This window comes from Osmerus eperlanus, chromosome 5 (genome assembly GCF_963692335.1).
Source record: "Osmerus eperlanus chromosome 5, fOsmEpe2.1, whole genome shotgun sequence".
Classification (NCBI taxonomy): Eukaryota; Metazoa; Chordata; class Actinopteri; order Osmeriformes; family Osmeridae; genus Osmerus; species Osmerus eperlanus.
In genome coordinates this window covers 5,184,326-5,199,034 of record NC_085022.1, presented here as the reverse complement: position 1 = coordinate 5,199,034, position 14,709 = coordinate 5,184,326, and the positions used below count along the sequence as shown (strand labels likewise).

Here is a 14,709-nt window from a genome sequence, read left to right as displayed (position 1 = left end):
TAGCCCCATATCTCAGTAGTTATTCATATAATCAATCAAATACATGACCCTTAATTTGTCATGTATTTAGTTTGGAATATCTCTTATCAGCTGTCATGACATCTATTCTCTTGTGTCTTATGTTGTCCCTGGCCCCTCCCATAGATCAAGGGGAAGAGGCGGAGCCTGAAAGGACAGCCCCACGTTGTGGGCGGGGCCTCGGTCAAGGGCCCCTCCCCCCCGGATGCCCCTGCACAGGGGGAAGATAACAGGTGAGGGTTGCTGGATGATTGAATGATTTTTCCCCGTTAAACACTTTTTTTTTCTACAGTAGGTTTCCCTAGTTTTTAACTGACCATTTCCCAATCCCCCTTTTCTTCCACAAATTGATTCGCTTTCATTGACTTTTACGGTTTAGCACGGCCGGAAACAGACATTGACGTATTCGTTGTACCTGTATCTGAAGTCGCTCAAGGGTTTTTTTCAAACAACAAGAAGCTCAGGAGAACATTTGATCTCAATCTGAGCGCAATCTTTCTGGAATGTGTCATAACGGGGTATGTGCTTGCAGCTAATTCTCACACCTGTTGCATGCCTAGCGTCAACGTATTCCAATGTGTGTGTGGGAACAATGTGTTCTCATTCAGGGCCTACATAGGAACTAGGACAGGAAAGTCAAGGTCGTAAAAAAACGGCTTCACGTTGTTCCTATCTTGGGCGTTAGTCACGCATCTCAGAGGTGGAGACCCTTCCAAAACAAACGTGGGCCTGGCCTTGTCTGTTCTCTATTTAAAGGCTTATTCACAGTCATTTGTGGTCAGAATCGAGCTCGTCAACTCTTGACATCACCGACATTAGAAGTATGTCTCTGACTCAAGAAAGATTCCTCTCACCTCGCCCAGGATGAGCCCAGAGACTGGATCTGTTCCTCACCTGGCTGACACGCTCCCAGCAATAACATGCCACACATAGGAGTGGAGGCAGAGACTGTGTGTGTGTGTATGTGTGTGCTTGTTTGTGAGTCTGAGTGTGTGGTTTTGTGTGTGTGTGTGTGTGCAGGATGCTAATGTGTATGCATGAGTAGGGAGAAAAGTGTGTAGGGAAAAGGTGTGTGTGCCTGGCAGAAGTATTTGTCGTGTGTGTGTGCACGTTTATGTTTGCACACAGCATACCTGTCATTCCTCACAGCTCCCGCATTACTGTCAAGCGTCCGGGGTCGCTGTGACAAGGAGCGAGGTCGCCCGGGGTCACCGGGGGTCAATGAAGGGATTAGATGAAGGGACGGCAGATTACACGACTAGGGGACAAAGGGCGGATTGGACTGCTCTCTCCACCAGGTGCTGACTCAGCTCAGCCTCTGGCCCTAACCCTCGGGGGGGGAGGGGGAGGTGGAGGGGGGAGGGGGAGGTGGAGGGGGGAGGGGGAGGTGGAGGTGGGAGGGTCCCTAAGTAAGACCCAGTACAACCATCCCAAGACTGTCTAAGCTCATGAAGCTGGTCTGTGCCCTAGCCAGGGGCCCAGGAAGCTGGTCTGTGCCCTAGCCAGGGGCCCAAGAAGCTGGTCTGTGCCCTAGCCAGGGACCCAGGAAGGAGGTCCAAACTTCTCTCAGACTCCCAGGAAGACTGTGTATGCTTGGCGAGCTCAAGTGTTGCAGTGTGTGTCTGTGTGTTGTTGTGTGATGGTTGGGGGGGGGGGGGTCAGGCAGCAAACACCGGTCCAGGTCTTGGGGGTCAGGCTGGGTTGACCCCTGACTGAGACTGACCTGGAAAGAGGGTGTACAGTAGGTCAGGGGTCACCTCACAAAATACCATGGTCATGTGACACATTTCAACCCAAACAACCCGAGAATCTGGATAATGCAGAACATGTCATGTCTCCGGATGCTTCCTTGGAGATTCTCACCGAGGCAGAGCCAAGAGTTCCTCTGCCCTGTCCTCCAGCTGCCCTCCTGTGACCTCAGGGGTCAAAGTTCACTACAGGGTTTACATTTCGCCACATGCTTGTCTACTGTGTGCTGTTTGACTGGCTGCGGACTCTTTCACTTCCTCTCTGGTTGCTATGCTACGGGTTTGTTTACGTTTGGTGACCTACCTGGCAGTTTGACAGCGGGTGGTAAAATTGCATGTTGATCTACAGAGGAACTGTCAATAACCGGGCTGTTCTGAAGGTAAAGAGATGGGGGGGAGGGGCTGGCAGACTGACCCCCCCCCCCTCCCGGGGCATGTAGGTTAACAGGCTAGTCTCTCGCACACACCAGCCCACCCATTCGCAGGTGCGTCCTCTGGTAATGCTTTCTGATGTTTTTGACACTCACAGTTGACTGAGCGGAAATGGGAGGCGAACAGGAATAGGGACAGCAAGATGGATTAATGAAGGAGAGCATTAAAGACAGTTGATGGTTTGGTTGTCCTTACTGCTGTAACAATGTGTGTGTGTGTGTGTCAGCAGGCAAGAGCCGACGTTCCGGAGAATGGGCACTGGTCCTGTCGGCCGGGTGGCCCGTCGCCGTGGCAGCAACCTCCAGCCAATCCGAGTCAAGTCCTTCCGCCTACAGCGCCCTGCCAAGTCGTCCCACACTCCCCCTCCCCTCTCGTCACCCCTGACCTCCGACCCCCCCCAGCCACATCTCCCCTCGCACAGAGCTCTGCTGAGGTAAGACCTCCAGCCCGGCTGGGGGGGTGGGGGGAGGAGGGAGGAGGAGGAGTTGTGACTACACAGAAGAAGAACAGTAGAGAGCAGCAAACCGACACATCTAGATGAGTAGTATCTTCCTTATCTTTTTTAAGTTGTTAGTGGTTGAACGTGTCGACGGGGTAGGAAGTGGGTGTCTGCTGTTCCTCGTCTGTTCTGTGGCGTCAAGGTAGAAAGGAAGGGAGCCGGGGGGGTGTTTTGGAAGGAAACTAGTACAGAGGTTTGAGACTGGGCTCACCACTTTCCTGACCTACAGGAAACTGACCATTAACCTGTAATGCACCGGTCAGGTCTGGACCAGGTGTGTGTGCTCACGCGCACCCTGGTGTGAATGATGTCACTTCCTGTGTGGAGGGTGGGGATGTTCCACGCTACCAAAATAGACCTGCTGTCTTCCTGCCAGTCAAGCTCTACCCTTTCACCCCCCCCCCCCACACACACACACACACGCACACACTGACTGACTGGGTCTCTGGCTAGCTGCAGACTGCAAGGCTGTGAGGTAAACAAGCTTTGGAGATGAGAATGACAGATATAATGACACGGTTGTGACAGCCTCAGTGGATGACCAACTAGCTCAACAGGTCTTTTAACTGCTGCCACTTCCACACGCAACAGCAGCCTCCTGCACCAGGAGCAGCTCCCGAAAGGCAGGCTGGAGCTCAGGCGCGTTTGTTAGTCTCTACTTGTCTTCGATTTATTGGCGTCTTGAAATTTTGCACTGTTTTCTGATGGGAAAAGGTTTGACGGGGAAATGTGTTTACCGTGCGTCTCATGACCGAACAGGTCGCTTACGTTTCAGGTTTTGTATGCGTTCGGTTTGTGTTTTCGGTGTTTAACAGGGTGTGCAAAAAAGCAAGTATATGATGGCACACAGTGGGAGATTAAGAGTTTGTGATAAAAAGGGGCACACTTACATTATTACATTTGAACTAAGACACGAGTCAGTATACACATTACCTAATTGATGTCTGCCACCCCCACTCTGACTCCTGCTGTGTGTGTGTGTGCGTGCGTTGTAGCGTGTGTGTGTGTGTGTGGTGTAGTGTATGATACTCTCTGCCATGCCATAGTCCATATGATAGGTATAACAATGGGGATTACTGTAAACAAACAGTGCTATTAGATGCTGGCTTAGAGAGATGACGCACTAGGGGAGAATCCTGCTACTTTGGTCATGTCCCCTGGTGTGTGTGTGCGCGCGAGCATGTGTGTCGTAGAAGTTATATGATCTGGTTGTATGTTCAGTGGCGTAAGAGCTTGACCCTCTTCTAACCCCCCACCCTACACACACGCACACAATGTTGTGAATTTCCACAGGGAACAGACTAGCGCTGCCAACAACAGGAGTGTGATAATGTTATAGCACACTGGAAACCCAATCACGTGTGTGTCCATGCACATTTTGAAAACGCACACACTCGCACTGAACTAGTCCACAGAGTCCCGCCTCCCCGCCTCGGGTGAGCTGGCTGTGTTGAGTAACAGTGTGCAGGACGGATCACAGCTCCCTCCCCCACCCCTGCCTCCATCCCTGCCTCCCCTGGCGGGGTCGGGCACAGAGCTGCCTTCTGCCTCTATCCCTGCCTCTTCCACCATTGCCTCGCCTGGAGGGGTCTGGCAGAGAGCTGCCTCCTGCCTCCACTCCTGCCTACCCTGCAGGGACACTGTTGATGGATGACAACCGTCGTGTGATCACGGAAGAAACAGACGGACTGGAAACACGGATACAGACACAAACACCCAGGTGCAGGAGGGCAGCAGAGACAGAGCCCAGCCAGGTGCAGGAGGGCAGCAGAGACAGAGCCCAGCCAGGTGCAGGAGGGCAGCAGAGACAGAGCCCAGCCAGGTGCAGGAGGGCAGGAGAGACAGAGCCCAGACAGGTGCAGGAGGGCAGGAGAGACAGAGCCCAGCCAGGTGCAGGAGGGCAGGAGAGACAGAGCCCAGCCAGGTGCAGGAGGGCAGCAGAGACAGAGCCCAGCCAGGTGCAGGAGGGCAGCAGAGACAGAGCCCAGCCAGGTGCAGGAGGGCAGGAGAGACAGAGCCCAGCCAGGTGCAGGAGGGCAGGAGAGACAGAGCCCAACTAGGTGCAGGAGGGCAGGAGAGACAGAGCCCAGCCAGGTGCAGGAGGGCAGCAGAGACAGAGCCCAGCCAGGTGCAGGAGGGCAGCAGAGACAGAGCCCAGCCAGGTACAGGAGGGCAGGAGAGACAGAGCCCAGCCAGGTGCAGGAGGGCAGGAGAGACAGAGCCCAGCCAGGTGCAGGAGGGCAGCAGAGACAGAGCCCAGCCAGGTGCAGGAGGGCAGGAGAGACAGAGCCCAGCCAGGTGCAGGAGGGCAGCAGAGACAGAGCCCAGCCAGGTGCAGGAGGGCAGCAGAGAGAGCCCAACTAGGTGCAGGAGGGCAGGAGAGACAGAGCCCAGCCAGGAGTCAAGAGTAGCCAGGTGGTCAGGAAACGAGCGAGCGTGGATCCTACTGTGTCCCGCCCCCCCCCCCCCCCTCTCTCTCTCTCTCTGCCCTCTCATATGACATGCTACAACCCCAGTTCCTTAATCATTCATGACTTCTCTCGTGATTTCTTCCCAGCGTTTGCCGGCTGCTGCCAGGCTGTGGGCAGCGTCTGGGGGGGGGGGGGGGGGGGCGTGGGATCCAGGCTGTCAAACCAGGCGGTTCACGCTGGACTGGAAATGTGAGAGTGTGGGAGCTTACTCTTGGACTACTGTTCAGAGGGAATGGAATGAAACACGAGGAGACTCGTCCCAGATTGAGCCGAGCAGAGTCGAGACTCGCCTCTCAGAGAAGTTAGTGGTTATTGTATGTGTGGGCTGGAGTGCACGCTCCGGTGTCATATGCAGGTATCGTCTCTCTTGACGCCACCAAGCAGTGAACATGAGTCAGGCCGCGTCGTTGGACCCTGGCCCTGTCGAGGTGTTCTGGTCTCACACGGGGGGGGGGGGTTGGGGGGACGACGACGACACGTGGCCCTGGGAGGGGCCGTGGAGGTCCGCAGATCTGGTCGGAGCCAGACAGGCGCCTCGGAGATGAGTTGGAGATAACAGGACCGTGGTGACACGCCACCGTGTGAAAGGTCGCCTCCCCTCCGAGAATCCTCCTCACAGTGGTGAGGAACTCCCCCTGCCCGCTCCCCCCTCCCCCTCCCACAGACCCGTGAACACGATATGGTGGGATGGTTAGGTAATGGTATAAACACACAGGTGTGAAGGGTGGGGTGGAGAGGGTATAGATGATTCACCTGTGTGACTTTAAGAGCCTTTTTGGATTGTTGCAGATCATCTGACCTGAACCCATTCCCCCCCCCCCACCCCTCTTCCAAACACATGCACTCCCATGTGACCAGGAGTGACCTAGTCAGAGCTTACCTTTACCCCGGATGCTAGGGAGTGAGAGGTCCCCAGCCCTGTGACCAGTCTAGGTAATGACTACCGCTTAGTGGTAAGTAGGTGCTGTTCTTTCCTCACTAAAGTGAGGGCGTCCTTCAAACACACCTCGAGACTCTCCCCAGTACTCAACACAACCAAGGGGAAACAAGTCCCAGGTAGCTTTTAGCCTTACATTTCTGATCGCCTTTGGGCTGTCAAAACAGTTGTTTCCTTCCCTCCCTTCCAGAGGAGCAGCTCAGCTGTTTTTGAGGAAGTTCTGCTGACTCATTGACAAGGAAACGGCATATTACCGAGGTGAAAATCTACTCTCCTTTCCTGTCCTCTCTCCTCACGTTTCCTACTGTTCCCTACAGTGTAATTGAATTTGAATTATGCATGCCATACGTCTGCTTGGACAGAAAGGCCAATAGTTACTGTCTTTGTCCAGGTGGAGAGCCTCTAACCCCCCCCCCCCCCCCCCCCCCCGAGCAAGCCTCACACCCCTGGTTGTCACCTAGAGCTCCGACTCTACGTGGCACCTAGCCTAAATGTTTTAGTAGAAAATGACCCCCCCATCATTAGTGGCCGTGTGGAACCATTCTGTCATAAATAAATCCAGTGGAGTGACGGGACTATTTGAGTCTTTCCTGGTATAACTCCATGCTGAGGTGCTGTACTGGGTGTGGATGTGTTGCGTCAACGGGTTGTTCTGACCTGGGGAGTTGCTGTTTATCTGGAATCTGACTGAGTATTATAGATTCACCAAACGAAAGCTACACAGTATTGTACCTGTACTCCACAGTACTGTACCTGTACTGTATTTGTACTACACAGTACTGTATCTGTACTCCACAGTACTGTACCCGCACTACACAGTACTGTATCTGTACGACACAGTACTGTATTTGTACTACACAGTATTGTACCCGCACTACACAGTACTGTATCTGTACGACACAGTACTGTATTTGTACTACACAGTATTGTACCCGCACTACACAGTACTGTATCTGTACTACACAGTATTGTACCCGCACTACACAGTACTGTATCTGTACTACACAGTACTGTATCTGTACTACACAGTATGGTACCCGTACTACACAGTACTGTATCTGTACTACACAGTACTGTATCTGTACTACACAGTATGGTACCCGTACTACACAGTACTGTATCTGTACTACACAGTACTGTATCTGTACTACACAGTATGGTACCCGTACTACACAGTACTGTATCTGTACTACACAGTACTGTACCTGTACTATATAGTACTGTACCTGTAACTCCTGATACTCCTGTGATCCTAGAAACCTGAGATGGAGACATATTTACACGAGGACACAGACAAGAGTCTGTTTGACTCCTGTTACCGTGTCTAGGATGGTAGTGTGAGACGTGAGAGTCATGGATGGATGGATGAAGCGAGGGATGGAGCGAGAGGTATGGATATGCATTTCTTTCTCTCTCACCCCATTCCCTGGTTTTCACATTCAGGTCCCACTATGCTGGCGGGCCAGGAACGAGCTCTCAGTATCTCTGACAATGCTGGTCTTTGTTAGCGGCTAGGTGCCGTCTTAGCTACAGTGTGTGAAACAGGCTTGAGTGCTCCCAGGTCTTCTCTGTAGTTTAGGCTACCACATATCTGTGTGTGGGTGTACATGTGTGTGTACGTGTGTGTGAGAAATTGAGAGTTTGTGGATGTGTACATGTGTTTGTGTGCAGCTGTGTTTGTATGTGTGTGTATTGTAAGATGAGGTCATGCAGAACCACTGGGTTTTGTCCGGGCTCTTAACCCTCGTGCTGCCTTCGGGTCACATGACCCAAAGGTTCATAACGAACCATCATTGTGTTTACCCAATTTTACCCAATACAAAACCAAATAAAAATACTTTTCTTTTAACCTTCGCAATGTGGGGGGTCTGAGACAGCCCGACGGTTAAAAGAAAATGCTTCACTTTGTTTTTGTATGCGGTAAAGTTGTCGCAATACGACGGTGGGTCACAATGACTGATGGGTCAGAACGACCCGAGGAGAACACAAGGGTTAAGACCCGGTGTGGGGGCCAGGGGACTGGGGCAGGAGACTGAGGCAGACTGTGAGAACAGAAGGCAGCCTCTACTGTTGTGCTGCCTCCAGACAGTGTTCAGGGAAGGCAGGGTGCCTCCGCCAGTCAGGATTACCACCCTTTCCCAAAACCGAACGTTAAGACTGCAAACCGTGGTTCTGTGAGCTCTCGTTGGTTGAGAGTCGAGAACAAAAGTTCAATCGGGGGGGGGGGAAGAAAACCTCTAAATTAAATCTAGATGAAAATATCATCTGAACGCGTCCAGGCTGGGAGGGGTGGTTGTTGTTGTGGTTCTCCGGCCCCGGCAGGAGACAGTCTCCGCTGGGGGCCCCGCCTGACATGGGCCCCGCCTGACAGGGGCCCCTCTCCACAGACCTCCATTGTGTGTGGAACAGACGGCGTGATTGGTGAGGCCCGGTCAATTATCACCTCCCAGCGCCAGACACACGCGGCTAAATCCTCCGTGCCTAACGTCCTCAAGGTAATCTCCCCGAACCTCGGAAACATGGTGACTGTGCGTGTGTGTGTGTGTGCACAAGCATAAGGTAACTGGTGTGCGGGCGCACAAACTACACATCAATGTGTGTGCACGTATGCGTCTGTCACCGCGCAACCTCCACACACCTCAGCCTCCCCATCTCAACCAGGCATCCTGATCCTGTGGAATAAAGATGTGTTTACGCCACAGCCCCTGTCCCAGCCCGGCGGAGCATCGCTAACCCTGGGTGACAGAGGAGGTCAACCCAGGGTCTTGTGACATGTGTGTCACTCTGGGGAGGAAGCCTGATGTGTCAGACCTCAGCCCCCGCTCCAGGTTTGGACCCCGGAATGAGAGGGAAACGGGGTTCGATTATCAGCAGGTGTGGGCGTCTTTGGGATGGTTTGGTATCTGCTTGATGTGAGGGGGAGTGAGACCTGTGCTGGGGAGAGGATGAGCAGGGAATCGGCGTATCAGTCTGCAGCAGTATGGGTTTGTTTCGATTCTGCTCTGCTCTATCGTGCTCTGCGCTATTCCATTTTCATCTGCTCCATTCTGTTCTACTACTTTGTGTTCTCTTCTACTCTGTTCTCTACTCTGCTATTCTATGGGCTGAGCGGTTAGGGAATCGGGCTATTAATCAGAAGGTTGCCGGTTCGATTCCTTGCGGTGCAATTATGTTGTGTCCTTGGGCAAGGCACTTCACCATACTTGCCTCGGGGAATGTCCTTGTACTTACTGTGAGTTTCTCTGGTTAAGAGCGTCTGCTAATTGACTAAATGTAAATGTATTCTCTTCTTTACACTCTTGCACTCTGTTCTTCTCTGCTCTTCTCTGCTCTTCTCTGCTCTTCTCTGTTCTTCTCTGCTCTTCTCTGCTCTTCTCTGCTCTTCTCTTCTGCTCTTCTCTGCTCTTCTCTGTACTCTACTCTTTACTGGGCCGTGTCGTGCAGTAGGATCCTGATGCAGCTCTCTGTGGTTTCCCTGGAGACCTTTTGAGAGTCGCTCCAGGCTTAGTCAGGGAACGGTGTAATGCACACGCACCGCGCACACACACAGACACACATCATACATGCACAGACACGCACATATAAACACACCCAGACAAACGTACAAGTGAACACAAACACGCACACACACACACACACCATACATGCACAGACACGCGCATATATACACAAACACACATAAACGTACAAGTGTGTGCGTGCACACACACACAGACTTGCACTCTTTCCCGGATCCCCTCCAGTGTGCAGCAGGCTGTTGCAGTGGGGAGGTGTGGATAATGAAGGAGGCTGTGCCTCTGTGAGGTCTCTGTCTGCAGGCAGGCGGAGGCACCCCGGGGCTCACAGCTGCTTTACACTGAACCACAGTCTCCAAGATCAGGTCAGTACCCCCACTACCAGGCCTCCCCACGACCAGGCCTCCCCACGACCAGGCCTCCCCACGACCAGGCCTCCCCACGACCAGGCCTCCCCACGACCAGGCCTCCCCACGACCAGGCCTCCCCACGACCAGGCCTCCCCACGACCAGGCCTCCCCACGACCAGGCCTCCCCACGACCAGGCCTCCCCACGACCAGGCCTCCCCACGACCAGGCCTCCCCACGACCAGGTCTCCCCACGACCAGGCCTCCCCACGACCAGGCCTCCCCACGACCAGACCTCCCCACGACCAGGCCTCCCCACGACCAGGCCTCCCCACGACCAGGCCTCTCAACGACCAGACCTCCCCACGACCAGGCCTCCCCACGACCAGGCCTCCCCACGACCAGGCCTCCCCACGACCAGGCCTCCCCACGACCAGGCCTCCCCACGACCAGGCCTCCCCACGACCAGGCCTCCCCACGACCAGACCTCCCCACGACCAGGCCTCCCCACTACCAGGGCCTAATGGCTCTAGAACTCTCCCAAGTCTCTCTAGTCTACAGGTCTGAGCCTCTTGGTGTCTCTGTTTATCTGGGCATGGACTCTGATATTCAGCTGTCTGACAAGAGAAGTTTGTGTGTGTGTGTGTGTGGGGGGGGGGGGGGGGTTTGCTTGTGAAACGCAGAGTGCTCTTACAGCCTAAGGAAAGAGAGGGGGGGAGGGCAGGAAAAGAGCGAGGGATGGGGAGAGGAGGAGAACCGAGGAGAGCTGTCGTCTGAGGGCTTTTAGCCTTCTCTGTTGTTGATCTTGTGTGTGTGAGGAGAGATTTGTAAAGCCCCCTGAAATAATTCACATTCTTACCTTTTACCAAGACCATTTTCGATGTCTTTTGACGTCACACAAATAGACACAACTCTCTGAAAGCAGATCCTTTCAGTTCGCCTTTGTTTCAGGAGTGTGTGTCTGTGTGTGTCTCTTTTACGTTCTGTTTTTTTGTTTTTTTACACTTTGGACATTCTGAAAAGGTTGTTGTTACAATAATGTTTGCTTGACAAACATGCGTGCGCCTCTCTGTTTTTGTGGTCTCCTTACAGAGTGTCTCTGTGAAAGAAAGCTTACATAGGATCTGCTAAGTAACTACAATGTTTTAACTAAAGGCTACTGTCCAGTTATATAGTAGTTACTGTAACCTAAAAGTAAAGTGTTGCGAGGCTTCTTTTTCATAAAACGGCAGGAGATTTACATTTCTTATATCTTTAACTATTCGTGTTTGTCTGGGTGATTAAAAAGAGGTTAAAAGGGGCAGCTGGTCTTAAAAAGAGGTTAAAAGGGGCAGCTGGTCTCTGGTCAGATTGTGGGTTCTTTTTCTGCCTTTGTAAGGTTTGGATGTGATGGCAGGTTGGCTGGTCCTGGATCAGACCGTAGAAAGGGCCTTAAGAGGAATCCCTCCGTTTTGACTGCCTACCTGGAGGACCATCTTTGTTCTGTTTCTCTCACTTTGTCTCCCTGTCTCTCCCCTGTGTCTCAGGGAGCTGTCAACAAGATGCCAGGAGATGCAGGAGTCCCACAGCCCCCCCAAGACCGTCCAGGAGTCCCACAGCCCCCCCAAGACCGTCCAGGAGTCCCACAGCCGCCCCAAGACCGTCCAGGAGTCCCACAGCCGCCCCAAGACCGTCCAGGAGTCCCACAGCCGCCCCAAGACCGTCCAGGAGTCCCACAGCCCCCCCAAGACCGTCCAGGAGTCCCACAGCCTTCCCAAGACCATCCAGGAGTCCCACAGCCGCCCCAAGACCATCCAGGAGTCCCACAGCCTTCCCAAGACCGTCCAGGAGACCCACAGCCGCCCCAAGACCATCCAGGAGTCCCACAGCCCCCCCAAGACCGTCGAGGAGTCCCACAGCCCCCCCAAGACCGTCCAGGAGTCCCACAGCCTTCCCAAGACCATCCAGGAGTCCCACAGCCTTCCCAAGACCATCCAGGAGTCCCACAGCCCCCCCAAGACCGTCCAGGAGTCCCACAGCCTTCCCAAGACCATCCAGGAGTCCCACAGCCCCCCCAAGACCGTCCAGGAGTCTGAACTCATCTGAGAAAGAGATGACTTTGCCCAACTGTACTGTATTTTCTGAAATCTGCTTCTGCTGACATTTCAGACCACTACTGTGTCTTAAGAACACACAATGATGTGTATGTCTGTGTGTATGTCTGTCTGTGTGTTATCCAGTTGTCCCCTGATAAGGCGACAGAGGAGTCGTTAGTCATTTTTTACGGCTCTGTTGCGCTACTTCTGATGCGCTACTTCTGTAGACTATCTCTTTTATTGTTTCATTTTTATTGCCTTTTGAAGTAATAAAACATTGATAAGCTCTCTAATGGCCGCTCATCATTTATTCAGCGGTGTGTCTGTGAACATCACTGGCACTCACAAAAAGGGACAGTCCTTCTGGGCTCTCTATGGGACAGTTCATATTGGGACCAGCTGCCCCCTTTTAACCACCCAGACAAACGCGAATAGTTTAAAGATATTAGAAATGTAAATCTCCTGCCGTTTTATGAAAAAAGCCTGGCAACACTTTTTACTAGGGTACAGTAACTACTATGTAACTGGACAGTAGCCTATAGTTAAAACATTGTAGTTACTTAGCATATACTATGTAATGATTTAGTAATTGTTTAGCGGTTGTTACAAAAAATGTTTTGGGGGGGGACAACTTTTTAAATAACGGAGGATGCAGATGTTGAATATAATTTCAAAGGCGAGGGGGGCCAGATTTGCTGTTTTTTAAAAAGTGACATGCCGGATGTATAATGAAACCTACACCCCTGCTTCACATTGTCCCTCATCCTCACTCAATGTTTTTCCGATCACCCAGTTGTCTCTCTCTGGTTCCATGTCTGTGTTTTTCCGGAATGTTCCTCAGAGCGTCTCTCAGGGCATGCTGGGATTGACGGCTCTCTCAGCCACCTGCCCACCAGCTCGCTGGACGAGGGGCGTGTGCTGACCAAACCGTGGTGACCCCGGTGCCTGGCAGACCGGCGAGGAGGAGCGCGTTAGCGTTCGAGCCGTAATCTCTGTCGTTTCGAGGGAGTTCTTTTCATTGAGGCTGGTCAGAGTTTTCCTTTCAGCTGCTTTTACCTTTCACGTTCTCCATTTATCATTTTATTCTGTCCCTTTTTCTCTCTTTCCCTCCCCAACTTTTCCCCCTCCTTGTACCTCTTTCTCGGTGTCTCTCTACCCAATTATCAGGGCTGCCAACTACAAAAAACCTTGGAGTGAGATTTGGTGGGGCCAACCAAAATGTTGCTACCCCCCCAGTCCATGACTGTTTACAACGTTAGCTGGACTACTTGGTTGGCGTTGCCTTCTCAGCATGAGAAATACAAGGTGTGGCGTGAGAGCGTGTGAACTGGTTGAAATGTGTGTGTCTCACGGCCAATGCGTGAGAGTTGGCAGCCCTGAAGTATTTCGCTCTCGCTCTCCCCTCCCTCCAACTATTCCCTCTCTCTCCACTTCTCTCTCCCCCATCTCTCTCTCCACCTCTTTTTCTTTCCACATCTCCCTCCCTCCCCTACTCTTTATCTATTTTTCTCTCTCCCCCTTCTAACTATATCTGTCAGTAAGCTGTTAAGGTAGTGACCTATTAAAGGCTCTGGAATGTGAGTGGACCCTCTGACCTTGTAATGGTCTGACCCGGTAGTGACAGCAGGCCTCGGAACCTGGGAAATTAGACGGGGGGGGGGGGGGCAGCGATACCCTCTCACACACATACACACACATGCAGGACCAGGATGTAAAATACCCTAAATGACTTTCGTCCAACTCTTACACTAAGAAACAGAAACCAAATGCAGGCGTGAAACATTAACGCTCGATTTCTGTTATTTATGTTTTCCCAGAAGTCTAGTAGAACAGTCTAGTGTGTTTAGGTGTCCAAGTCTGGGCTCCCTGGTTAAGGATGCTCTCTTCCATTACTGTAGAAACCTGTGGAGCTATGACAGGCCTGGGTAGGTGTATGCATGGATGATGTTCTATCTAGCCTATCAGAAAGCAGTATGGAGAAGTCACAGCATGACTTCAACAGGAAGTGACCTGGGGTTCTGTGTGTGTGTGCACATGTGTTAGTGGTTGTTTTTGGTCTGGTGCCGTGTACTCTCCCTAAAAAGAACCGATAGCAAAACTCCCAGTGCAGGTAACACGGCTGTGACCACACAACCAGGAAACAACAACCGCCTCGCAAATGTCATATTCCGATCCCCGAGGGGAACAGCCGTCTGGTCACAAACAGTTCTGTGTCTGCTTGAAGAGGCAGCAGACAGACAGAGAGAGAGACAGACAGAGAGAGAGAGAGTTGATCATTGACATGTTCTTATTTCGCAACTATTTCGCTCTACTCCCCTCTCTCAAGTTAAGTGTAAACGGTGACTCAACGCTGCTCTGAGTGATGGCTGGTAGGAAATAGGTTTAGAGCGTCAGCTTGCTAGAGCGCTTAAGTGAAAGAGCGGAGCTTTCAAGCTTTGAGTCATGGTGAATGGTACACTGAAGATAAACACTCCGTCGCACACACACACACACCTACCTTGGATGTGGACACGGGGACACACGGACTGTTGGGCAGGAAAGGAAAGGTTGCATCTGTTTCCTGGCATTGAATGTGATGATGGGACTCGATTCAGAATGATTATCTGGCACATCTGACTGTATACAGACACACACACACACAGAGATAGTCTAGTACACCCTCCTGA

General features: G+C 52.4%; 1 protein-coding gene across 1 annotated transcript in view; it reads left to right on the top strand.

Annotated features, from left to right (window-relative positions):
- si:ch211-266k8.4 (uncharacterized) overlaps positions 1–12,331 on the top strand; it is a 31,077-nt gene extending 18,746 nt beyond the window's left edge. The window contains exons 13-15 of the mRNA XM_062461351.1: positions 145–251; positions 2,428–2,631; positions 11,495–12,331. Coding sequence (XP_062317335.1) covers positions 145–251; positions 2,428–2,631; positions 11,495–12,053 — 870 coding nt within the window. The 3' untranslated portion in view covers positions 12,054–12,331. The remainder of the gene's footprint in view (positions 1–144; positions 252–2,427; positions 2,632–11,494) is intronic.
- The last annotated feature ends 2,378 nt before the right edge of the window (positions 12,332–14,709 follow it).